The sequence below is a fragment of the Paramacrobiotus metropolitanus genome, unplaced genomic scaffold (genome assembly GCF_019649055.1).
Source record: "Paramacrobiotus metropolitanus isolate TYO unplaced genomic scaffold, Prichtersi_v1.0 Parri_scaffold0000021, whole genome shotgun sequence".
In the NCBI taxonomy this organism is placed as follows: domain Eukaryota; kingdom Metazoa; phylum Tardigrada; class Eutardigrada; order Parachela; family Macrobiotidae; genus Paramacrobiotus; species Paramacrobiotus metropolitanus.
In genome coordinates, this window is record NW_026570241.1 from 1,250,431 (window position 1) to 1,270,915 (window position 20,485).

A 20,485-nucleotide genomic window follows, 5' to 3' on the forward strand; every position below is an offset into this window, starting at 1 on the left:
GACGCACATGCAAGTGGCTGATCCTATTCGAGATGGAGTTTTGCTGCATTTTGCCAGCATGAAGGCACGGAAAGGTGACTGTATGTCGATGACACCCGGGTGAAAAACAAAATGGCGATAGTGGCTAGCGAAGCGCATAGCGGAATGACTGTATAAACTTGTGCAGCACACACTTGTAGGGTCCTGGACCGCCTGCATAAAACTGTTATGAACACCGAGATGTCAGGGCAATTTGTGTAAAGATCTATTCTAGTGAAGTCGCGTGGATCCCCCTTGTAATTTGCAGATACCTGATTGTAAGATTGACTTTGTGCTTACTACTATGCATACATTCGTTATGGTATCTGTACTACTGTAGTATTTAGGCCGTAAAGCAATGGCTGCCTCATGAATTCATCAATTTACGGACGAGTATACGTTGATTATTTGCTGAACGAGAAGATTACAGTGCGAAATTCTCCAGGAAAATGATGTGTTTAAATAACACTGCGGTATGTGTGCGTTATCCAGCCGAATCGGATGTTGAAGATATAGAATAGCAAATCTATAGAATGTCTGATATAGAATAATAGAATGGCGAATAGAATAGCAAATCGATCTGAGCAAAAAGTGCCTGTTGGAGTACACATTACGTGATGTGCTTTAGCATTTGACAGCCTAGCAATTTTCTGATGTTGAATAGTATTTGTTTGAGTTTTCAATTTGTAAAACTGTAATTCTGCGAAAGCGGCAACTTAACATGTGTAATTTCCTGCAAAAAAACGTGAAAATGGTGCTTTTCAAAAATACAAGCATCGATTCCAAGAGAATAAGGAAACATGCCTAAGTAGTAAAACAGCTGAATCACACGTTCTAATTGCCTGTTTCCCTGTCACATTTTCTCAGTAGCCAGCGTTTGTCACGTCGGTATCACTGCCGCCCGAATTATGTAAAACGGTAAAAGCTCAAATGGATTTCCATCAAAGTTGTATGATAGTAATTATCCTACTTATCGCTCTGGCGTGCCCACATTGCGTCACCAATCCTTGCGAATTGTGGAAGGTCAACAAAATAAGTAGTAAGTGGTCACCGTGAGCATTCTAAGGTTTTATGCATGTAATTCGTAGTTTATAAGCAAAACTGGTAATCGATGACATTTGAGCTTTATTTCAGAAATGCGTAGATGAGATGTACCTATCTGTACGTACGAGTATGTAAGTACCTAACGCGGTTTATTCCGGTCTGCGTCAGCACAGTTGGCTCACACTTTGGAAGCTGGATAATCGTCAACATCAGGATAGGACTATACGAGCTTTAAATGCTAAAACATGCTAAATCCTGCACTCACAGTTGTTAAATTAAAACGGAGTGCTGGACCGGTCAGTAAATCGACTTCCATGTCAAACTGATATGAAGATGGTTTCTTTTGCCTGGTTTTCCATCCTTGCTGTTATGGTGAATGCCGGTCCATTGCTTAATCAGTCGGAGCGAAAGCTGCTGGATCGCCCTATTGTCAATGTTCGGTTGATCGTAGCCGGCATTACCACCACAAACGAGGGTTTTGTCGCTCTGCCATATACTGCACCTGCGCTATCTTTGGCTGTTGAGCGAGTTCACAAGGTGTACAACGGAACAATAAACTTCAGTACCGAATATATTCGTGATCGGAATTGTGCCAGCCTTACCGGAAGTGTTGTCGCATCGTCAGCCGATATTTATTATCGTAAAGGAAGCGGACACGATATTACGGTGTCGATTTTGCCAGGTGGGACCCTGCAGTGTTATAAGTCGGCGTGACTGCTCGAGCTACGACATGCAAATTACCGGTATTGCAGGGTGCGGCGAAATCGGTGACGATTTGGAGTTATCTCGTCTTTCTGTCGAGTGGGACACCTTATGGATTTCAACGTAGGTACTTGTAATTCACGCTTGACGGTAACAAAATTTAATAAGGCATAAACTTTATGTTTTTCAGAGCAGGAGCCAGCCCACCTACGCGTCCACTTCGTTTTTCTTACCCAACGGGAATAACAACCAACGTTTTTTCACTGTCCGATGGCGTTGAAATTTTTCTTGATATTTTGAAAAGATACAACTGGACATCTATAAGTGTAATAATCGACTTAAATTCCCCTCCTTTCTATGCGGTTTTGGGATCGGCATTCGTGGGGAATTTGAAGAGCAACAGACACATAAGGTATACTGCGTGGAACATTCGCACCAAATTAGGTTCTCCGTATGGTGGCTTTGAGTCGATTCTGAAGGAGGTCCATGCCACAAGCAGAGGTGAGAAAGCGTCATTTGACCGTTCGCTTTTCGCTTATAGACTGTTGGATCTGTGTACTTTCAGTTGTGCTGTACTTTGGGCTGGGCCCGGCTTTACGGGAATTTCTGGTAATTAATATTAATCATGTCTGCAAATATTTTTGCTTACCGCAGTTTGAAATCTGAAGAAGTGTTTCCACAGTTCACTGCTTCATCATTGGAGATGACGAATGGCGAATATGTAAATCTTTTGTCACAAGTTTTGTGTGTCTTAAATTCCTGGTATCCAGATCTGCTGACTGAAACATGCATGTCGCTGCAGGTTTACGTTTTGGTTGAAAACAATCTTTTTCGTCCAATACATTGGCAAGTGGGAGATAAAGACGATTCGGTGAGCGAGAATTTGATCGCATCTGTACTACGAGGCCAATGTCAAAAAGAGGAAGGGATAATTAAAGGAAGGAATGTTTTTTGGTCAAAAAGAGGAAGGAATAAATAAAGGAAGGAATGTTTTTGGTCAAAAAGAGGAAGGAAATTTTGATGGTAAAAAAAGGAAGGAAATTTTTGCGGTCAAAAAGGCAGGAGATTCCGATGGTCCAAAACAAGAGGAATAATGCGCTAAAAAAATTTTTCAAAAGTTTTGGACCTGAACGTGATGGTCTGAACCTTTTAAAACACAAGTAAATGAAGTACGTAATGCATTAAGCGGTACAGCTAAACATATTAAAAGGAAAAACAATTCTATTTAATCAACATAAATACGGAGTACAGTGCGATCTAGGTAATGCGCTTTGAAGTGTTGAATTATGCAGAGCCTGAATCAGCCTTTTGGTCAAAGAATAACCATCAGTGGCGGTTGCCTCTGATGTCTCACCGGGCAGTTCCACATTCAAAAAATGACTGAAAAATCAAAAAAATGAAGCATGGCATGGTGGAAATAAACATTTAATCAACAACATAATATCTGAATAAGACTAGAATAATACTAATAATACTCAGCATATGATGATAGAATTGCTAGAATTACTAACTAATATAGGTGTACAGTACTATAATTATTACTTTACTAATTAGTGACGTTGTTAACATTATTGTTAATTACTGTTGTAATGTACGGAGCCTGGATATACAACTCTGCTTAATACCGCTTCTTACACTGCAAAATGTGGCGCTCTAATGAGCTTATACGAGAATATGTACATGCTTTCACAAACCGTTCTGTAGTCCCAGTACCGGCAGCTTTTGAAATTAGAAACAGATTTTAGATAGTATTTAAGAAAGATGCAGCCTGCAATGAGTGCAATCGTGCATTCAGTGTTCTTCGCTACCCCAAAAAAGATTTCCAAAAACCGTTATGCTATTTTTGCTTCTAGTTATGCACGTTTGAGTTTTTCGCCACACAAGAAATTTCCTTCCTTTTTTGACCATCCGCATTTTACCTCTTTCTCACCCAAAAAACGATTTCTTCCTTTAATTATTCCTTCCTCTTTTTGGCCAAAAATAATTCCTTACTTTATTTATTCCTTCCTCTTTTTGACCAAAAATCATTCCTTCATTTATTTATTCCTTCCTCTTTTTTGACCTTGGCCTACTACGGCCACGTTTATTCATCGCGCTAGATATCCTAAATAGAAAACAAATATTGTCCCTTTTTACTGCGAATCGTCGGACGGTCCTGTATTATAGAAAACTATTGATAGCGCTAGTTGTACCGCAGTCTGGGCAAGCATGGAGTTGCTTAATTCTGTCGTCTACGATTTACAATAAGAGTTACGGTTGATTGCGGTAAGAGGCAGTATTTACATACGCTGGCAATCTTCTTATCTAGATTATTCTACAAGCTTTCCGTTCCATTCTGTTAATCAATCCAACTGAAAAAAACAACGACAGCTTTGCAAAAATGCAGCTTGGAGCAGAAATTCTTCGGCGAACTGAAAAAGATTTCAATTTCACCTATCCTCTATCTAACCAGGTTGGTTGATCATTCTCATCGTCAGATAACCGTACCGTATGAGGTATCGTAAATACAGTCTGTATACAATCTCAAAATACAGCCCGAATTTACATTAATTTATTATTTTATTTGCAGCCGTACATTCTTATCGCCAGCGGATATACAACTATTCTTGCGCTGGCCGAGGTAAATTTTGCGTTAAAGGTCAAGAAGATTTCAGGCACGACAGTCACAATAATTCTGTTATTTCCTTTCTTTTCAAAGTGTCAATTTTTAGGCTATTAACAATACATTAGCGATGGGAAACCAAGCAAACTGGAGTGGAGCGGCTCTAGTGCAGCGGCTTGTTAATCGAACTTTTGAGGATGATTTTGGTAACACGATGTACATTGACAATAACGGACAGCGGCGCACCGATTTCACTGTCTCTTTCTTCAGTGCATATGGAAATCGGGAGGTAAGATTTATTTACTTATAGCCTGTTTTCCAGTAGCAGCAAAAGCGCACATCAAAACCAGTTTTTTGCAGCCTTTGTTGAGAAAGTTTGGTCGAACCGGGTGTCTACAGGAAGTACGGGAGCTACTGTTATGGTCTGCCGCCAATGCTTCTTTTCCTCCTCCTAACGAACCGCTATGTGGATATCTTAAGCAAGGCGTACTGTGTGTGCCCGGTGAGTAAGATGTTGAACACCTACTGTAATTATACACACATGCTATCCGTACATTTATATATAGGATAAATGGTATAACATTTATATGACATTTATATGACAAGCACCCTGTCTGCCGCACATGCTTGTTAAAACGTGTGAAATGCTTTGAGTCCTTTCGTTAAAGGATTTACTACATTTGGTGTACGTTACAGGTGGCAATCGATCTCCGTACGTGCTTACATCCATTAGTTTAATTTGTGTAATCGGGGTCATTATCATCCTGGGATGCGCAGCGTAAGTCGCATTGCGTCGCATTTCAAATTTGTTTTAGTGATCTAAACTCTGCCAAACGTATGTTACACCGATAAACGTTACGATGAATTCATTTTCACAGCTGAAAGCTATACGAATCGTTGGTGGCGATTCAAAAACCGACAATTTCTGGGCATGGTTTCAGCGAATTTAGTTTTTCTTCTAAATATTTTCGAGGATAATCACAAGATTGTCACATGTATGCCACACGGATGAATGGTAAACACGAATGCATCAGTTGAACCAAAAGTGCCCACAGAGATTCTTTTGGCATGGAAAAATTGCGAACACTGATTTATTCACGTTCAAGATCCGATTACGTAAACCTGCACCTATTAAATTTGAAATAGGGGTTAAGTTGTAGTGGACGCGAGCTTCAGGACGTACAAAATGATTGACTTTCCAGTGTTCTTATTTCAACGAATACCCTTAGGCGCATCAAATACAAGGCTGATAACCAGTTACTCCGTGACCCCTGGTGGCAAGTACAGCTACACGAGACATCAAATCGCCGAGAAGCATCCCGCTACTCGACGATATTAGCTGAAGAAAAGAAATTCCGTTTCGATGACTTCGTATTAGGGCCGAATGCCCTACAAGGCGCTACTGCCGTATCACGCGCAAGTCAACCATTTTTTAAACGAAAGGTTGGTGGCAATTATTCTGTGCATCGTTGGTTCCTTAGAGCTTTTGCAAAGCCGTCATTTTTGGATCATATAACAACAAGTCGGTGATGTGCTGGAAAGCGGCCAGAAGAAACAGTCCAGTCAGCTTTGCTAATATCGCCACTAATAAAGAACTCCTCCTTCTACTACGCAAGGTACCGTAGTCTTTTGTCGTGTACGTTTGCTTTTACCGCTCATTCCAGATGGTCGATGTTTAGCTCAATAAAACGGAAAGCATCAACATATGCCAGTTTTTCGGGCTTGCCATAACAAAATCCACGAGGGGAATTCATTGGATCTCCGCCGTGATGGAATGCCCTTCACGGGGAGCTTTGCCGGATGTATTCGATAGCTACGTTAGCCGAGATCCGACCATGAGAAGCTCGCTCGTGCTTGATTATATCGAAGTACGAAATTGTAACTGTCTTCAAGCGGTGTTGAAAGCATCTTTCCGGTTTGCAGGCAGTTTGCTATATTCATTCTTCATCGTTACAATACCATGGGCGAATCAGCATTCTGACCTGCTGGGTGGATAAGCATTTCACATTAAAACTAGCGCATTTGGGATCCGAGAGAATTCGGCAATACTTATGTCAAACCTGCCATGATTTGAGCACGGGTTTTTGTGAGAATAATACCTGGGAATCTGCCTACTGGACGCCACCCGGGATAACGGTTAACACTGATAGCAAATCACAACAAATGGTGGATATTTATTCATCTGGTTTGATTATGCACGACATACTGACTTCGGGCAGTGTCTTCGGCAAAATAATAACGGCTACGAAAAGCAAGAAAGGTACCCGTGAGTGACTATATCAAGTTGCATCTAAATCAATCATTCAGGCTCCTGGATAATTTTCTAATGACTTTCCCGCATCAATCTGTAGAAAATCCAAGCATCCCCAGAATTCTTGACCTTTTGAATGTGTCGGACCTTCCCAACATACTTCAATTATGCGTTAGCACAGATCCGCTTCAGCGACCAGATGTCGATAGACTTCGACGTGAACTCCCACAAATTAGCCCTCTGTTGGCTCCAGAAAAGAAGAAGGATGCGCTTTTCGACAAAATTTGCAACAGATTAGAGCGTTACGCAGCCGAGTTGGAAGGGCAGGTAGCAACCAGAACCTACGAACTGAAGGAAGAAATGAACAAATGCGACGCTCTCATCGCCCAGTTTCTTCCAAAGTACACATATCTGCAAGCAGTGTTTCTGGTACGATTTAACGCTTTTATAATTCAGATTGTTCTTCATACAGATCTGTGACAAGACAGTTGCGGGTCGGAGAAAAGGTTTCGGCCGAAATTTTTGAATGTGTAACAATACTGTTTATCGATTTATACGGATTTGCTGACATTATCAAAAGCCATTCGCCTGAGATGACGATTAGCTTGATCTCGGCAACGGAAGGCTTCATCGATAAACTGTCAACAGAGGGCGATGTCTACAAAGTGGAGGCGATAATGGATTCGTTTATGGTAATTATTGATCAGACTATCTGATTTGCAGTTATTGTTACGTACATATTTTTGTGCAGGTTGCAAGTGGGCTACCCGAACGAATCGGGAAATATCACATCGAAAGAATCGCAGGGTTTGCCGTAAGGCTAATGGAAGCTCGACCTCAGCTGACGTTTCTGCAGGACTTGCTATTTAAGATCGGCATACATTCCGGTACATATGGTCGCTGTATGGCTGTCGGTGGCAGTTTTTTTCGATGACAAGTGTTATACTTAATTCAGGTCCGTGCGCCGCTGGACTTATGGGATTAAAACGGCCACGCTACTGCCTGTACGTAAGCTATGTGCATCATGTGATTTCTCCTTATTTGTCATTCATATTGGGGAATTATTTTTTGGACGAATGTCTTTAGTCATTTAGAGAAACACAGACAATTAAATGTTGGCGCTAGCACAAAACTATTACAGAAACAACATTTAAACGTCGCTTTGGTAATAGATTTGGGGATACCGTCAACATGGCATCCAGAATGTGTAGTCACGGCTTGCCAGGGTTTATTCATTTAAGCCCACAAAGCCAGGCACTTCTAAAAGACTTCCCCCAGTTTATTGCCGAGGCAAGAGGACTCCAAGCGATCAAGGGAAAAGAGGACATGATAACCTACTGGCTTCTTCCGTCAGCGCGCCACTGAATAAGCTTACAGTAATGCAAGTATATCATCTGGCAGTGCTGGCGCGAAACTCGTAGGTATAGTAATTTTACTGACGTCAGCAGTAATCAATTACAGTATGTTTGATTTACAGTATTTCGAATACTCGTGCAGTCTGAGACAAAGCAAAATCAATTTAAATTTTTGTCTTTTCTTCGATGGGGCTCTGACGGTTAGCCACAAAAGAATCAAGGTGCAGTTTAGACAAGCCCGACAGTTTATTGAGCGTTTTTAATAGAGCGTGAATGAGTAAATAAATTATCATAATTATTCATGGCATGTCTCCGTTCATTTGTAGTAAATGACCACAACGTTTACTGAAAGTTTAACACCACCCAGATTCATCAAGATTCAAATGTTATGACTAATTCCCACGGTATGAATTTAAATGCAACAGCTAGCACTAATACACACATTTTAGGCTGCAGGTAAAGTTGGTTCCTCATCAATCTTCTTGACTGTAGTGGGCGGTTCCATGATATTCTGGTCGGCTTTTCCAAATTTCAACTGCAGCTCGGCCTGCACTTCCTGAAAAGTCTTCCCCTTGGTTTCCACCGCCGTAAAATAAATAAACACCGTGATAGCCAACATCGATCCAGCGGAGATAGCGAAAATCCATTCTTCAATAGCCGCATGAACGATAGGAAATAAAAAGACTACTGCAAGGCTCAGTGAATAATTGCACGTCCAAGTAACTGATAACGCCGAAGTGCGCGCATTCCGGGGAAATAATTCTGCCGACCAAATCCACGGGACGCTACCAGTACCAATATTGAAGAATATCATAAACACCACGAAACAAGCCAGTGCCGCATACTGGCACCCGCCACATGCACTCTTGGATAGATTTAAAAATATCACCATTCCAATATTACACAGTAGACAGCCTCCAGCACCGAATAAAAACAGCGTGCGTCTTCCGAGACGATCCACTAAAAGCATAGACAGCACCATAATAAACAGGGGAATTCCCATTAAGCCAATGGTTCCATATACAGCAAAGGCTTTTGGTAAACCGCCCGCGGCCAAAATGGAGGTGGAATAGGTGAACACGGCTGTGTAACCGGAGAGGTGTTGTGTAACCATTGCCGCGTTACAAATAGCCAACGCCCACAGCAGTATCCGGTTGGTAAGGACTTCCTTCAGCGACAGCGACCTTTGCCCGGCCATCTTGTCTCTGTCGGCTTCAATCTCTTCCAGTTCTTTCGCTACATCCTCCGAATTCCTTAACCACTTCAGCGCTCGCAACGCTCGTTCTTGTCCATTCTTTAACGTAATTAAATGCCGCGGACTTTCGGGGCAGAACGGAAGGACAAGGAATAAAGCAATCGACGGGATGAGACGCACCCATAAGACGTCAATCCATAATTCTTCAGTGCCGAAAATGACTGGTATACCGAAGAAGACGCCGAGCAGCATACCAACAGCCCGGGACATTAGAGCAAACATACTTACCGCACCGCGCAGTGGTATCGGACTGATTTCGGCTAAATACACCGGAACAACGAAGCCGCACTGACCGGCAAACACACCTAAAATAAACCGCCCAATAACCAGCATTTCGAAGGAATCGCCAATGGTGCAGAGACTGCTGATGAGTGTGCCGACAACCGAAATGACATTGGATAACAACAACGAGTACCGGTTGCCAAAGCGGTGCTGGAACCACCCGGCAAACCATGCACCAATAGCGCCACCTGTCGGAATGGCGGCTCCAACTAGCGCCCATAGGGTGGCTAACTCTCCATTGTCTTTTAAGATTGTTGGAAGCTGGCGATTAGGAATAACGCTGCACCACAAGGTTTCTTCGGAATAATCGGAGACATTTAGCGATAGGTTGAAGGTCATCGATTCGTTGACGACAGGAAATCGCCGTGTGCACACAACATGCCGAATCCATTTTAAGATTAGAAACTGGGTAGTGTTAATGGATGTCATCATGTATCCCATGGGGAGCCATGTCCCGAAAGAAACCACACTGGCAACAAAAATTAGTTTACAAGATAGTCCAGAAAATTTGCTCACCATTTTTTTCGTATGTATGCTTAAATTGAGGTAATTATGAGCAGTGCATTCCACCAATTTTTGAAGTTCTGCAGTTTACCGTAACACAAAAGCGCTGTTATAGCTCGGGTTGATCAACACAAGGAATCGACCCAAATTGCTCGTAGCCAAAAAAGCAGTAAATCAAATCGATTTATCTGTACTCGTACTGGGTGCGATTATAACCATCGGCAAACAGCTTATTAAAAATTGTATGAAGTCTAACTTTTGACGTTGAACCAGCCCTAGTCGTTCCTTCGAAAGTAATAAATCTTAATATTAATGAATTATGTAAGAGGCAATAGCAGTAGAAGATAGCCTTGTGTACTCGTTTATGTGTTTATTTAACTCTTGATTTCGGATGCACAAAGCTAGCAACTAACTACCAAGTCATCAGTGCATTAATTGCTGCTGTCAGTGTTATTGGCATTTGGCAATAATACATACTGTATGTGATGATATTCGTATATCATTTTCATTAAAATCTCCAGCACCTTCGTTATAGTAAAAGCGATCGCTTGAGGTTTTAACCTCAAACGCTAAACCAGACTTGATCGTTCCGTTGAAAAATTAAAAAATCCTAAGATTAATGAATTATTTAAAAGGTGCTAGCAGTACCGTACGGTCGTTCGGTTGGCCACCTATGGTAAGTGAATGGGCGATGGTCGTTCAAAGTGGCCACCTTTTATTATAAATTCCACAAACCGATTTCCTTCCGGTTTTCTTCTTTATCCAATTCAGCATAACGTACTCTATACATAACATTTGGAATTTTTGAAATATCTTGAACCGTTTTCTTGCAAATGCGTCGTTAAAAAAAACAGTGACGAAACACTTTAGCCACGCCACGCGAGCCACTGCACTACGCCATCTTTATTGCAGTAATCGCCACGTTTGTGCGGCTGCGCAGAATAATGCAGATTCACGTATGTTTAATTTGATTACTTTAATTATTGGAAATCAATATTGCCGCCCCTTTTCACCCCCGCTTTTTATAGCCACCCATTTTCGCACCCTGTTTTTTATAGCCATGCAGTGAACGTATCAAGATGCTTATTGCTTAATTTCCATATTACGAGTATAAATCGAGCGACCGTGGCAATAAACCGTATTTAACGTGTAAACTGTAAAGAACTCGTACAGGTTTTGCACTTGCTTAAGAGGTGCCTATAAAAAACAGGGAGTCTAAAAAATTAATTAAATAATTACAAAAGGGTGCCTATAATTAATGGGTGCGGAAAAGGGATGGCTATAAAAAACGGGGGTGTTTGGGATGGCTATAGTGTCACCCTTATTTATCTGTTGAAAATTGTTCGTTAGGCATATTCACTTTCACTGTGCACATGTGTTATTTACACAGAGACAGCGCAGCCGCACATGTCAGGCGGTGACTGCAGTAATCATTGTGTAGTGCAGTGGCTCGCGTGGCGTGGCTTAAGTGTTTCGTCACTGCTTTTTTAATGTTGCAATTGCATGAAAACGGTTGAAGATATTTCAAAAATTCCAAGTACTATGTACAGAGTACGTTATGCAGAATTGGGTAAAGAAGAAAACAGGAAGGAAATCGGTTTGTGGAATTTGTAATAAAAGGTGGCCACTTTGAACGACCATCGCCCCTTCACTTACCATAGGTGGCCAACCGAGCGACCGTACGAGTAGTTGATAGCCGTGTCAGCTGAGCAGCTCTTCAATTTAATTTAATGTTTAGAATGCACAAGGATCACAGTCAGTCAGCAGTGCATTACCGGCAGGCAGCTAGCGCTTCTGGCAGTCAATAAATCTGCATGCAGTAGGTACGTATAAGTACAATGTACTCGTACATTATACTTTCCTTTGAAATCTCTAGTTTTAGTAAATTTATGCCGATTTTCGTGGAATTATGATTTGTGTTTTTGGAAAAGGCTTGCTGCATTGGCAGTGCTATTTATGGTTTGATGCCAAATTACTGTACCACACAAACGTTTCAGCAATAAATCAGCCGGCATCCAGCTGCTTCCAGCATGAGCATTTGTTCGGAACCCTTACAACATGAACAGGTCACTTGAAGCATAATAAAAAATAAACGAAGGCAAAAAACAACGCAGTAAAACAGAGCTTAATTGCTTTGGATAGGTAGCACTTCTTTTTAAATTAATTTTCATTTTTTTCCATATGAACTATGTACATCTTACATACATCAGTAGGAAGTTGTCAGAATTCTCCTATACAAGTATGGATGCTGTATTTAGCATTTGCAGTGTTCCTAAATTAAAACGTTTTCCTCTTGCAGAGTTTCTCCAGTTCTTCTGGAAGATCTCGTTCTTCTGCATTGAAAATACTTTTCTGGAATCCGCTTTACCATTGACTTTGCGAATCTCAGTAATTACATTTAACGAGATACGCAATGGTCAAGGTGCATAACACTATTGAGATTGTCGCTACCATTCGTAGTTAGTACTGCACTCATACGTTCTTTTGTTGGTATTGGGCCTATCGGCACTCGTAATAGCAGTGGATGTGCGGCGGACATAATTAGCTTCCTTGGATTGGTTCAATTTTTCTTTTGGGCTGCAGTTTTTGTGAGACCACGAAGCGGGAAGTGGAATTATTGAAGGAAGTAAGAATTTGGAAATAAATAATACATAATTCGGTAAGAAGCCGTAATTCAAAGCGTGCTTCGTTGTGTTCGGCCAGGTTGAAAATACCGTGCTCAGGTGCTGCGTAGGCAAATAGTAGCACGCTAGCGAGCTGGCTATCTTTCCCATGAAAACGTTATTTCCGGCGTCTGTCATCACTGTCACGGTGAGCGTTGAAGAAATACGTACCTATTTACAAAACGAAATCTTAGAAATAGCTCACTGGGATGATTCTTCTTTGTTGGATTGGTAATAGTTAAAGTAGGATTAACCCTGTACGAATTGGCTAATGGCTACTGCACGTGCAGTATGCCGCGAATTTCTGGTAAATGTACTAAGATTTAGCCTAAATCTGCTTATTATTTTGGTTGTGTCCAGCGCAGTGTATGAGTTCCGTTACTGAATCCTGTTAACCTCGCATATATAAGTGCCTCTCGATGTATAGTAAACTTGTCGCTACTTCCAGTTGAAAGTTTTTCTCTCAGTGTGCGCAGTGCGCAGTATAAAAGTTCGTGTAGTAGTAAGCAAGTAGCGCTAGGAACTACCGTTGGGTTATCATGGCACCTCCAGCCACACTCACGAAGTCCCAGCTGAAGAATCGGTATGGAACGGTTCCGCTGATGAAGTCCCTTTGTGCACAACTTGGACTCAACCAAGCCGGGAAAAAGACAGAACTCATCGCTCGCCTTTATGCACATTATGGGATCGTAGCACCTCAACCAACCGACACCGGAAATCTCATCGACGATGTCGCGCCGGAAGAAACCAGCAGCATGACCATCGATGAACTGAAGAGTGCCTTAAACCTTACCGAGGCCACCATGAACCAGTTGAAAGACGCCGGTTTCACCGGCACCGATGACCTTTTGGCCCTAGCCGAATCCTCCACATTCCCCGATAACCTGGCCTTCATGACCCTTATCCGTGATCGCACCGTAATTGAAGGCTACCTCATCGACAACACAACCGAGATCCCGGACAGCGCCTCAGTCACATCGGCATCAACCGCAGTCGAGGGCGGATCAGCGCGCACGCAAGCCAGTCCACCACGGGCCGCCAGCCCTTCCCGTTCCAAAAGCAACAAGCACCGTAATCATCGGAAAGCAGGTGAGGACAGTGGTGACAGCAGCGATAGTGAATCTGACAGTAAATCGCATAGTCGGCGAAGATCTAATCGAGATTATTTAGGGTTCCGGTTAGTCGGAGATGGCACTACAGTATCTCCGGCTGACTGCAGTAATTACAAAAGTGCGCTTAACGAAGAGAATAAACCCTTGCTGGATGAATTGTTCGCGGACGAGCTGAATCTGGGTCGTATTACGAAGCAGACTGAAAAACCGATCCGGATTCAGGCCATAGGAGCTGTTCCAAAAAGGGCAGTATTGTTCCTAGACCAATAACGGATTGCAGTCGACCTTTCGATTGTTCGTTAAACTCCTTCATTGTTACAGAAAGCTTTTCTTTCCAAAGTATCGATGATGCGGTTTTACTCAGTACTCGTAATTGTTTTTATGCTGTGGTTGACTTACAGTCAGCCTACCGTTGGGTGCCAATCTATCCTCCTCATCGACAGCTACAGGGTTTTAGGTGGGGATTTGGAAATTTAGCTGAAGAATTTTACGTTGACAACTTTCTGTGTTTTGGACTTTCAAATGCTCCAGAGATTTTTAATCGTATATCTAGGGCAATTGTAAGGATGTTACCAAGAAGAAATATTATTGTTGTTGCATATCTTGATGACTTTTTAATTATCGCATTTAGTTTTGAAGATTGTTTAAATGCACAAAATGTTTTGATTGAATTGTTAAATTGTTTAGGTTTTCGCCTGAAATTAGAAAAAGCCGTTAGCCCGGCAAAACGGGTAACGTTTTTGGGAATAATCATTGATTCAGAGCTAGAACGACTGGAAATACCGGATGATAAATTGAGTAGGTTAGCGGAGTTGGCCCAGTTTCACTCCCGAAAAGCGAAAATTACGAAGCGAGAACTCCAGGTATTAGTTGGCCACATGTCTTTTGCGTCAAAAGCAGTTTATGGGGCGCGTACTTTCACGCGAATTTTCATCGACGCCCTAACGAAACTGAAAAAGCCGACTGATCATACTCGAGTTAATAAAGTACGTACAGAACTAATGTGGTGGATTGAGTTTGCACCAAAGGTCAACGGACTCTGTCCATCACCTTTCGGGTGTAATTGGCCGGAATTAACTATCTGCACCGATGTCTCTCTGGCCGGGTTTCGCGCCACTTCGAATAACATGTGGCTAACCGGTCTCTGGGAGGACGGTGTAGGTCACAGAATACCCAAAGTTTTCCAAATTAACCGAATTCCGGCACCTTATCTAAAACCGGGTATAAAATGTAATATTAATTTTTTGGAACTGGTGGCAGCATGTTTGCCACTACTAGTATGGGCACCGTTATTTAAAGGGTGCCGCATCGTTGTTCTTTCGGATAACACCCAAACTGTGTCGTTCCGGAGCCGTGTTTGGACGTTTGGGATGTGAGCCGCGAAGCGACCTTGTTTTCATTGTTTTGATGTGTTTGTGAACGTCTGTTGAAAAATGTTATGGCAGTGATCTGCTTGATGTATTATTAATAAAATTCCCATGCTTTGCTTGTTGTCAGTCGGCTGTTAACAAACAAAATAATGTACTAAGATTTAGCCTAAATCTGCTTATTATTTTGGTTGTGTCCAGCGCAGTGTATGAGTTCCGTTACTGAATCCTGTTAACCTCGCATATATAAGTGCCTCTCGATGTATAGTAAACTTGTCGCTACTTCCAGTTGAAAGTTTTTCTCTCCCGCCCGCCCGCGCCTTGGTTTCTGAAAGGGGATGTGAAGCGACCTTGTTTTCAGTGTTTGGATGTGTTTGTGAATGTCTGTTGAAAAATGTTATGGCAGTGATCTGCTCGATGTATTATTAATAAAATTCCCATGCTTTGCTTGTTGTCAGTCGGCTGTTAACAAACAAAATAATGCAGTATTTGTACTGTACCCGCGCGAGTTTAAGGGACAGAAAATTCCCCCAGACCGCCCGCGCTAGGCGTCGGTTTCTTTGATGTCGAAGGAGCCGACATCTAGTGCGGGCGGTCTGGGGGAATTTTCTGTCCATTAAACTCGCGCGGATACAGTACTCGTATTCGTATACATACTGCTTTGTTGTTGTACACCGTCCACAATGACTTAAAGCTGATCTGAAGCATTCGACACAATTCGTGTAATATGAACACCTATCGTGACTGACCAGAGCAACCTGTAACGTAATGCGTTTGTCAATGCCTGTGGAATCAAACTACAGTACATAGTACATTCTGCTACAGAGCACGTAACGTAATATTCATTATTCAGTGGTCAATAATAGGATCATGTACCGCTAACAATCAGAATAAAGTAATCAATAACAGTAGCCATACCACCAAATAAAGAGGCGTCATAACACTCTGAGTACTGCTACTGGAAAACAAAATTTAATTAGACACCTGAATGACACGTTTTGATTGTCTGCCCAGCTGCCATATTTTCTTGGTAGCCAGCTTTATCATGGCGGTATCACTGCCGCCATGTATGACTATTATTATTCAGTCCAATGAATACTCTTGCACTACAGAATCAGTCAAATTAAACCTTAAAGTGGCTTCCCATTGCAATTTTTTGCGATTGTAATTATCCCCTTAACAATACTGCCGTTACTCAATGGTGCCTTACGCGTCGGCGCGATGCCATCAATAAACCGCAAAGTGAATCAGCAGGATCAAGGGTGTTACTACGAAACACCGCAGTACGAATACTCAGAAATTGGCACGGATTCTGGGCCAGAGGAGAGCTGAAAAGACCGCATCAGGTACTTGCGACAGATTTCCGCATTCCTGAAGTATGATTCAAATGTTATCGATTACCGATTTACAAATACAACTTGGGATTACATGCGTAATTTTTTTGGATATGTTCACTAGGCTAAATTAGGGTAGCAGGTACTACGGGTTGTAGTATTGTAGTACGCTACAACGATTAGTAGTAGCGTGGTTGTACAACTCGTGTAAATGAATGAATGCTTTACTCAGAACGCTTACAAAAGGCTGCACCGGCACAGACTATGTCAAAATGAAAAATTCATTTCAAAAATTATATCTGCTGTGTAGAGACTCGTACCCCATACATATACATGTTAGGCAAAATCCACGACAAATCCTACTTCTAGATTAAAGCGTTGGGATGAGTTAGCTGATCGATACATCGGCTTCCATGTCACCTGATACAAAGATGGCTTCTTTTGCTACGTTTTCCGTTTTCCAAGTTATGATTTATACTCAGCTGTTACTCAGTCAGGTGGAACAAACGCTGGGTCGCCCTGCTGTCAACGTGACCTTGATAGTAGCCGGCATTACCGTCAAAAACGCGGGCTTCAGTGCTCTGCCATATACTGCACCTGCGCTGTCATTGGCTGTTGAGCATGTTCACAAGATCTACAATGGAACAATAAATTTCAGTATCGCATATATTGACGATCTGAATTGTGCCAATCTTACCGGCAATGTTCTTGCATCGTCAGCCGCTATCTACTATCGTACAAGAAGCGAAAATGATATTATCGTATCTCTACTACCAGGTACGACCTTGCCGTTAGTGGACGTAACTGGTACTCCTTTCGTGATGCCATTGCACGCATTTTCAGGGTGTGAAATCAGCGGCGATTTTGATCTGATACGTCTCTGTGCAGAATGGGATACCTTATGGATTTCGACGTAAGCAACCTTTCAGTATCACATCGTACAATTACTAAGACATCGATTTCATTTTCTTAGAAAGGGCGCCAGCCCACCCACACGTTCACAACATGTGTCACACCCAACGGGAGCTACCACAAGCTATTTTTTGATGTCCGATGGCGTTGGAATATTTATCGATATGTTGAACAGATATAAATGGACATCAGTAAGTGTTATAATTGACTTTAATTCCCCGCCCTTCTATGCGGAACTGGGATCGGCATGTGTGGAAGGCCTGAAGAAAGAAGGGAACATAACGTATACAGTGTGGAATATTCTCACGAAGCCAGTCTCCCCGTATGAAGACTTCGGATCAATTCTCGAGAAGATCCGTGCAACAAGCAGAGGTAAGAAAGGATCATTTGACCGCCGTTCTGCGCGTTAATACGGCTAATCTGAGTACTTTTAGTTGTGCTATACTTTGGGCTGGGCCCGGCTTTGCGAGAATTTCTAGTAAGTACTGTAACACTGCAGTATCTATAGGTTAAATCCGCGAAGATGCTCTTTTTTCTGTTGTTATTTGAGATGTGACGACAGGTTTCTGTAGTTCACCGCCTCCTCACTTGAGATGACCAACGGCGAATATGTAACTTGACAAAGTGCTTTGAACTACGGGTACCTATTCACTGAAACACGAAGTTAACTGCAGGTTTATGTTTTGGCTGAAAACAATCTTATGCCTCCAATACATTGGCAGGCAAGAGATCAAAACGACTCGGTAAGCAAGAATATATTGGTACCACGATCACATACGAGTATTTTATTTAGCCGCCAAAGTTGTCCATACCAAAATTAATATTCTCCATCTTTTTATTATTCATCGGGCGAATTTAAATTATAAGACTTCTCCAAGTCGGTTATAACCCCAATTTTTGGCTGCTGGGGTTTCATGAAGCGCGTTGAATGCGGTACTACACACCTACAGTACTTACATATATACAGCGCCGATCTTTTTTTAAAGATTATTCTGCAAGCCTTTCGCTCTATTTTGATCATCAATGTAAATGAGAACAACAACGACAGCTTTGCGAAAATGAAGCTTGGATCAGAAATTCTTCTGCGAGCCGAAAAAGACTTCAATTTCAGCTACTCTCTATCCAGCCAGGTTGGTTAACCATTCTCAATCTGACGCATTATGTATTACAGTTGTCAACTCCTTTTAAAATACAGCACAGTTTTACATTCATTCATTCGCTTACCCGTGTATTCGTTTAGCCGTACATTCTTATCGTCAGCGGATACATAACAATCTTTGCACTTGCGGAGGTAAATTTTTACAGTAAAGGTCAAAGCGGTTTATTCATTTTGCAAAGCCCGTTAAAACTGAAATCCGCTGCTGCTTCCCTTTTCAAAGCGTCAATTTCTAGATTATTAACGAAACAATAGCGATGGGAAACCGAACTGATTGGAGTGGTGCTACTCTAGCGCAGCGTCTTGCGAATCGAACTTTTCGAGATGATTTTGGTAACACCATGTACATCGATAGTAATGGACAGCGGCGCACTGACTTCACAGTTTCTTTCTTCAATGCGAATGCAAGTCGGGAGGTAGTTAGCACACGCTTTTCAAAGCACCCTACCGACTGCCGTTTATCTTGGTTTTATACAGCCTTTGTTGAGGAGGTTTGCCCAAACCGGGGATATACAAGAATTACAGCAACTGCTGTTATGGTCTGCCGCCGATGCTTCTTTTCCTCCACCTAACGAACCGCTGTGTGGATATCTCAAACAAAGCCTGCGGTGTATGCCCGGTGAGTAGGATAATGCGCAATTAGTGAGTATCGCACTAGCCGACATGGTTAATTATTAATTTTGTATGTCATAATACTGCAGTCTGTTAACAGATTTGTAAATTTTTATGAAAGTTGCAGGTGATAACCGTTTTTCGTATGTGTTGTCGACAAGCTTAATTTGCCTAGTCGGTGCCATCGTCGTTCTTGTGGGATGTGCAGTGTAAGTAAAGTTCCCCGGTATAAATTATTTTCACCAGCAGGGGCGGATTATGGTATTTTATGATATTAAAATATTATGAAATTTATGAAATTTATCGAAAAAGCATTTTAAACTCTTCAGAACCTTGGGGAGCCAGCGACCTCGAACTCGAAGACCCATTTTGGTTTATATCACCAATTAGCACCTTTCATAAACCTTTTTGCTTATGAGGGCTTAGATAAGGGAGTCATAACAAAAGAAGCAAAATTGGGGGCGTGCAGATTAATATACAGCTGTATCGGGTGGAAATTTACTGGTTTATCAGCGTTCTGTAAGGCATAAACGTAAATTTTCCCCCGGGCAAAATGTTCGAAGCACTTCTCGGCAAATCCTTACACCAAAATATAGATAAAATCGAACAGATTCCGAATCTGTATTCAGAAAAAAAATCCGATGAATAGTTAAAAAGAAATTGCCGTTGCCGGTCTCAAAAAATACCATAATCCGCCCCTGTTCACCAGCAATGCCTGAAAAATTCGATAGGAACTCGATAGCATTCGAATGCTTATATCGAATTAGTACCAACTGAAAATTCATACCAAGAAAGAAACGAATTTGTTATTAGTCGGAGGCTCGATTCCATCTCCATACAGTATCAAAAGTGCTAAAGGAAGTAAATTTATGATCATCTGAACAACTGTTTATGTTGATGGTGACTCCTAGGAAGAAGAAAATATTAACTTTCCAATTGCCTCAGGTCATAAAACTTTCGGTTTAGCCGCGTGAAGTATCAAGCTGATAACCGGTTACTCCGTGACCCGTGGTGGCAAGTGCACCTGCAGGACACATTACATCGCCGTCGCTCGCTGATACTCGCGAAAGGAAAAAAGTCCCGTTTCAATGACTACGGATCCGAATCGAATGTGCTATATGGCGCAGCAGCCTTATCACGCGCAAGTCAAAACTGCTTAGATTAAGGTTAACAACATTTACCCCATAGGTCGTTGGTTTCTTAGAACCTTTGCAATGCCGTTATTTTTGGATTTTACAAGAACAAGTCGGTGATGTGTTGGAAAGTAGCCAGTAGAAACAGTCCCATCACCTTTGCCAACATCGCTGCTAACAAAG

General features: G+C 42.0%; 2 protein-coding genes across 2 annotated transcripts; one reads left to right on the top strand and one right to left on the bottom strand.

Moving 5' to 3' along the window:
• Positions 1-7,210: 7,210 nt before the first annotated feature.
• LOC129586495 (atrial natriuretic peptide receptor 1-like) lies at positions 7,211-7,982 on the top strand. Its single transcript, XM_055479757.1, has 4 exons — positions 7,211-7,309; positions 7,369-7,504; positions 7,573-7,621; positions 7,790-7,982. Exons 1-4 carry the CDS (start codon positions 7,211-7,213, stop codon positions 7,980-7,982), a joined length of 477 nt encoding a protein of 158 aa, XP_055335732.1.
• A 246-nt stretch (positions 7,983-8,228) lies between these two features.
• Positions 8,229-10,088, bottom strand: LOC129586537 (solute carrier family 2, facilitated glucose transporter member 3-like). Its single transcript, XM_055479820.1, has one exon. It carries the CDS (start codon positions 10,026-10,028, stop codon positions 8,418-8,420), a length of 1,611 nt encoding a protein of 536 aa, XP_055335795.1. The 5' UTR covers positions 10,029-10,088; the 3' UTR covers positions 8,229-8,417.
• Between the last annotated feature and the right edge of the window lie 10,397 nt (positions 10,089-20,485).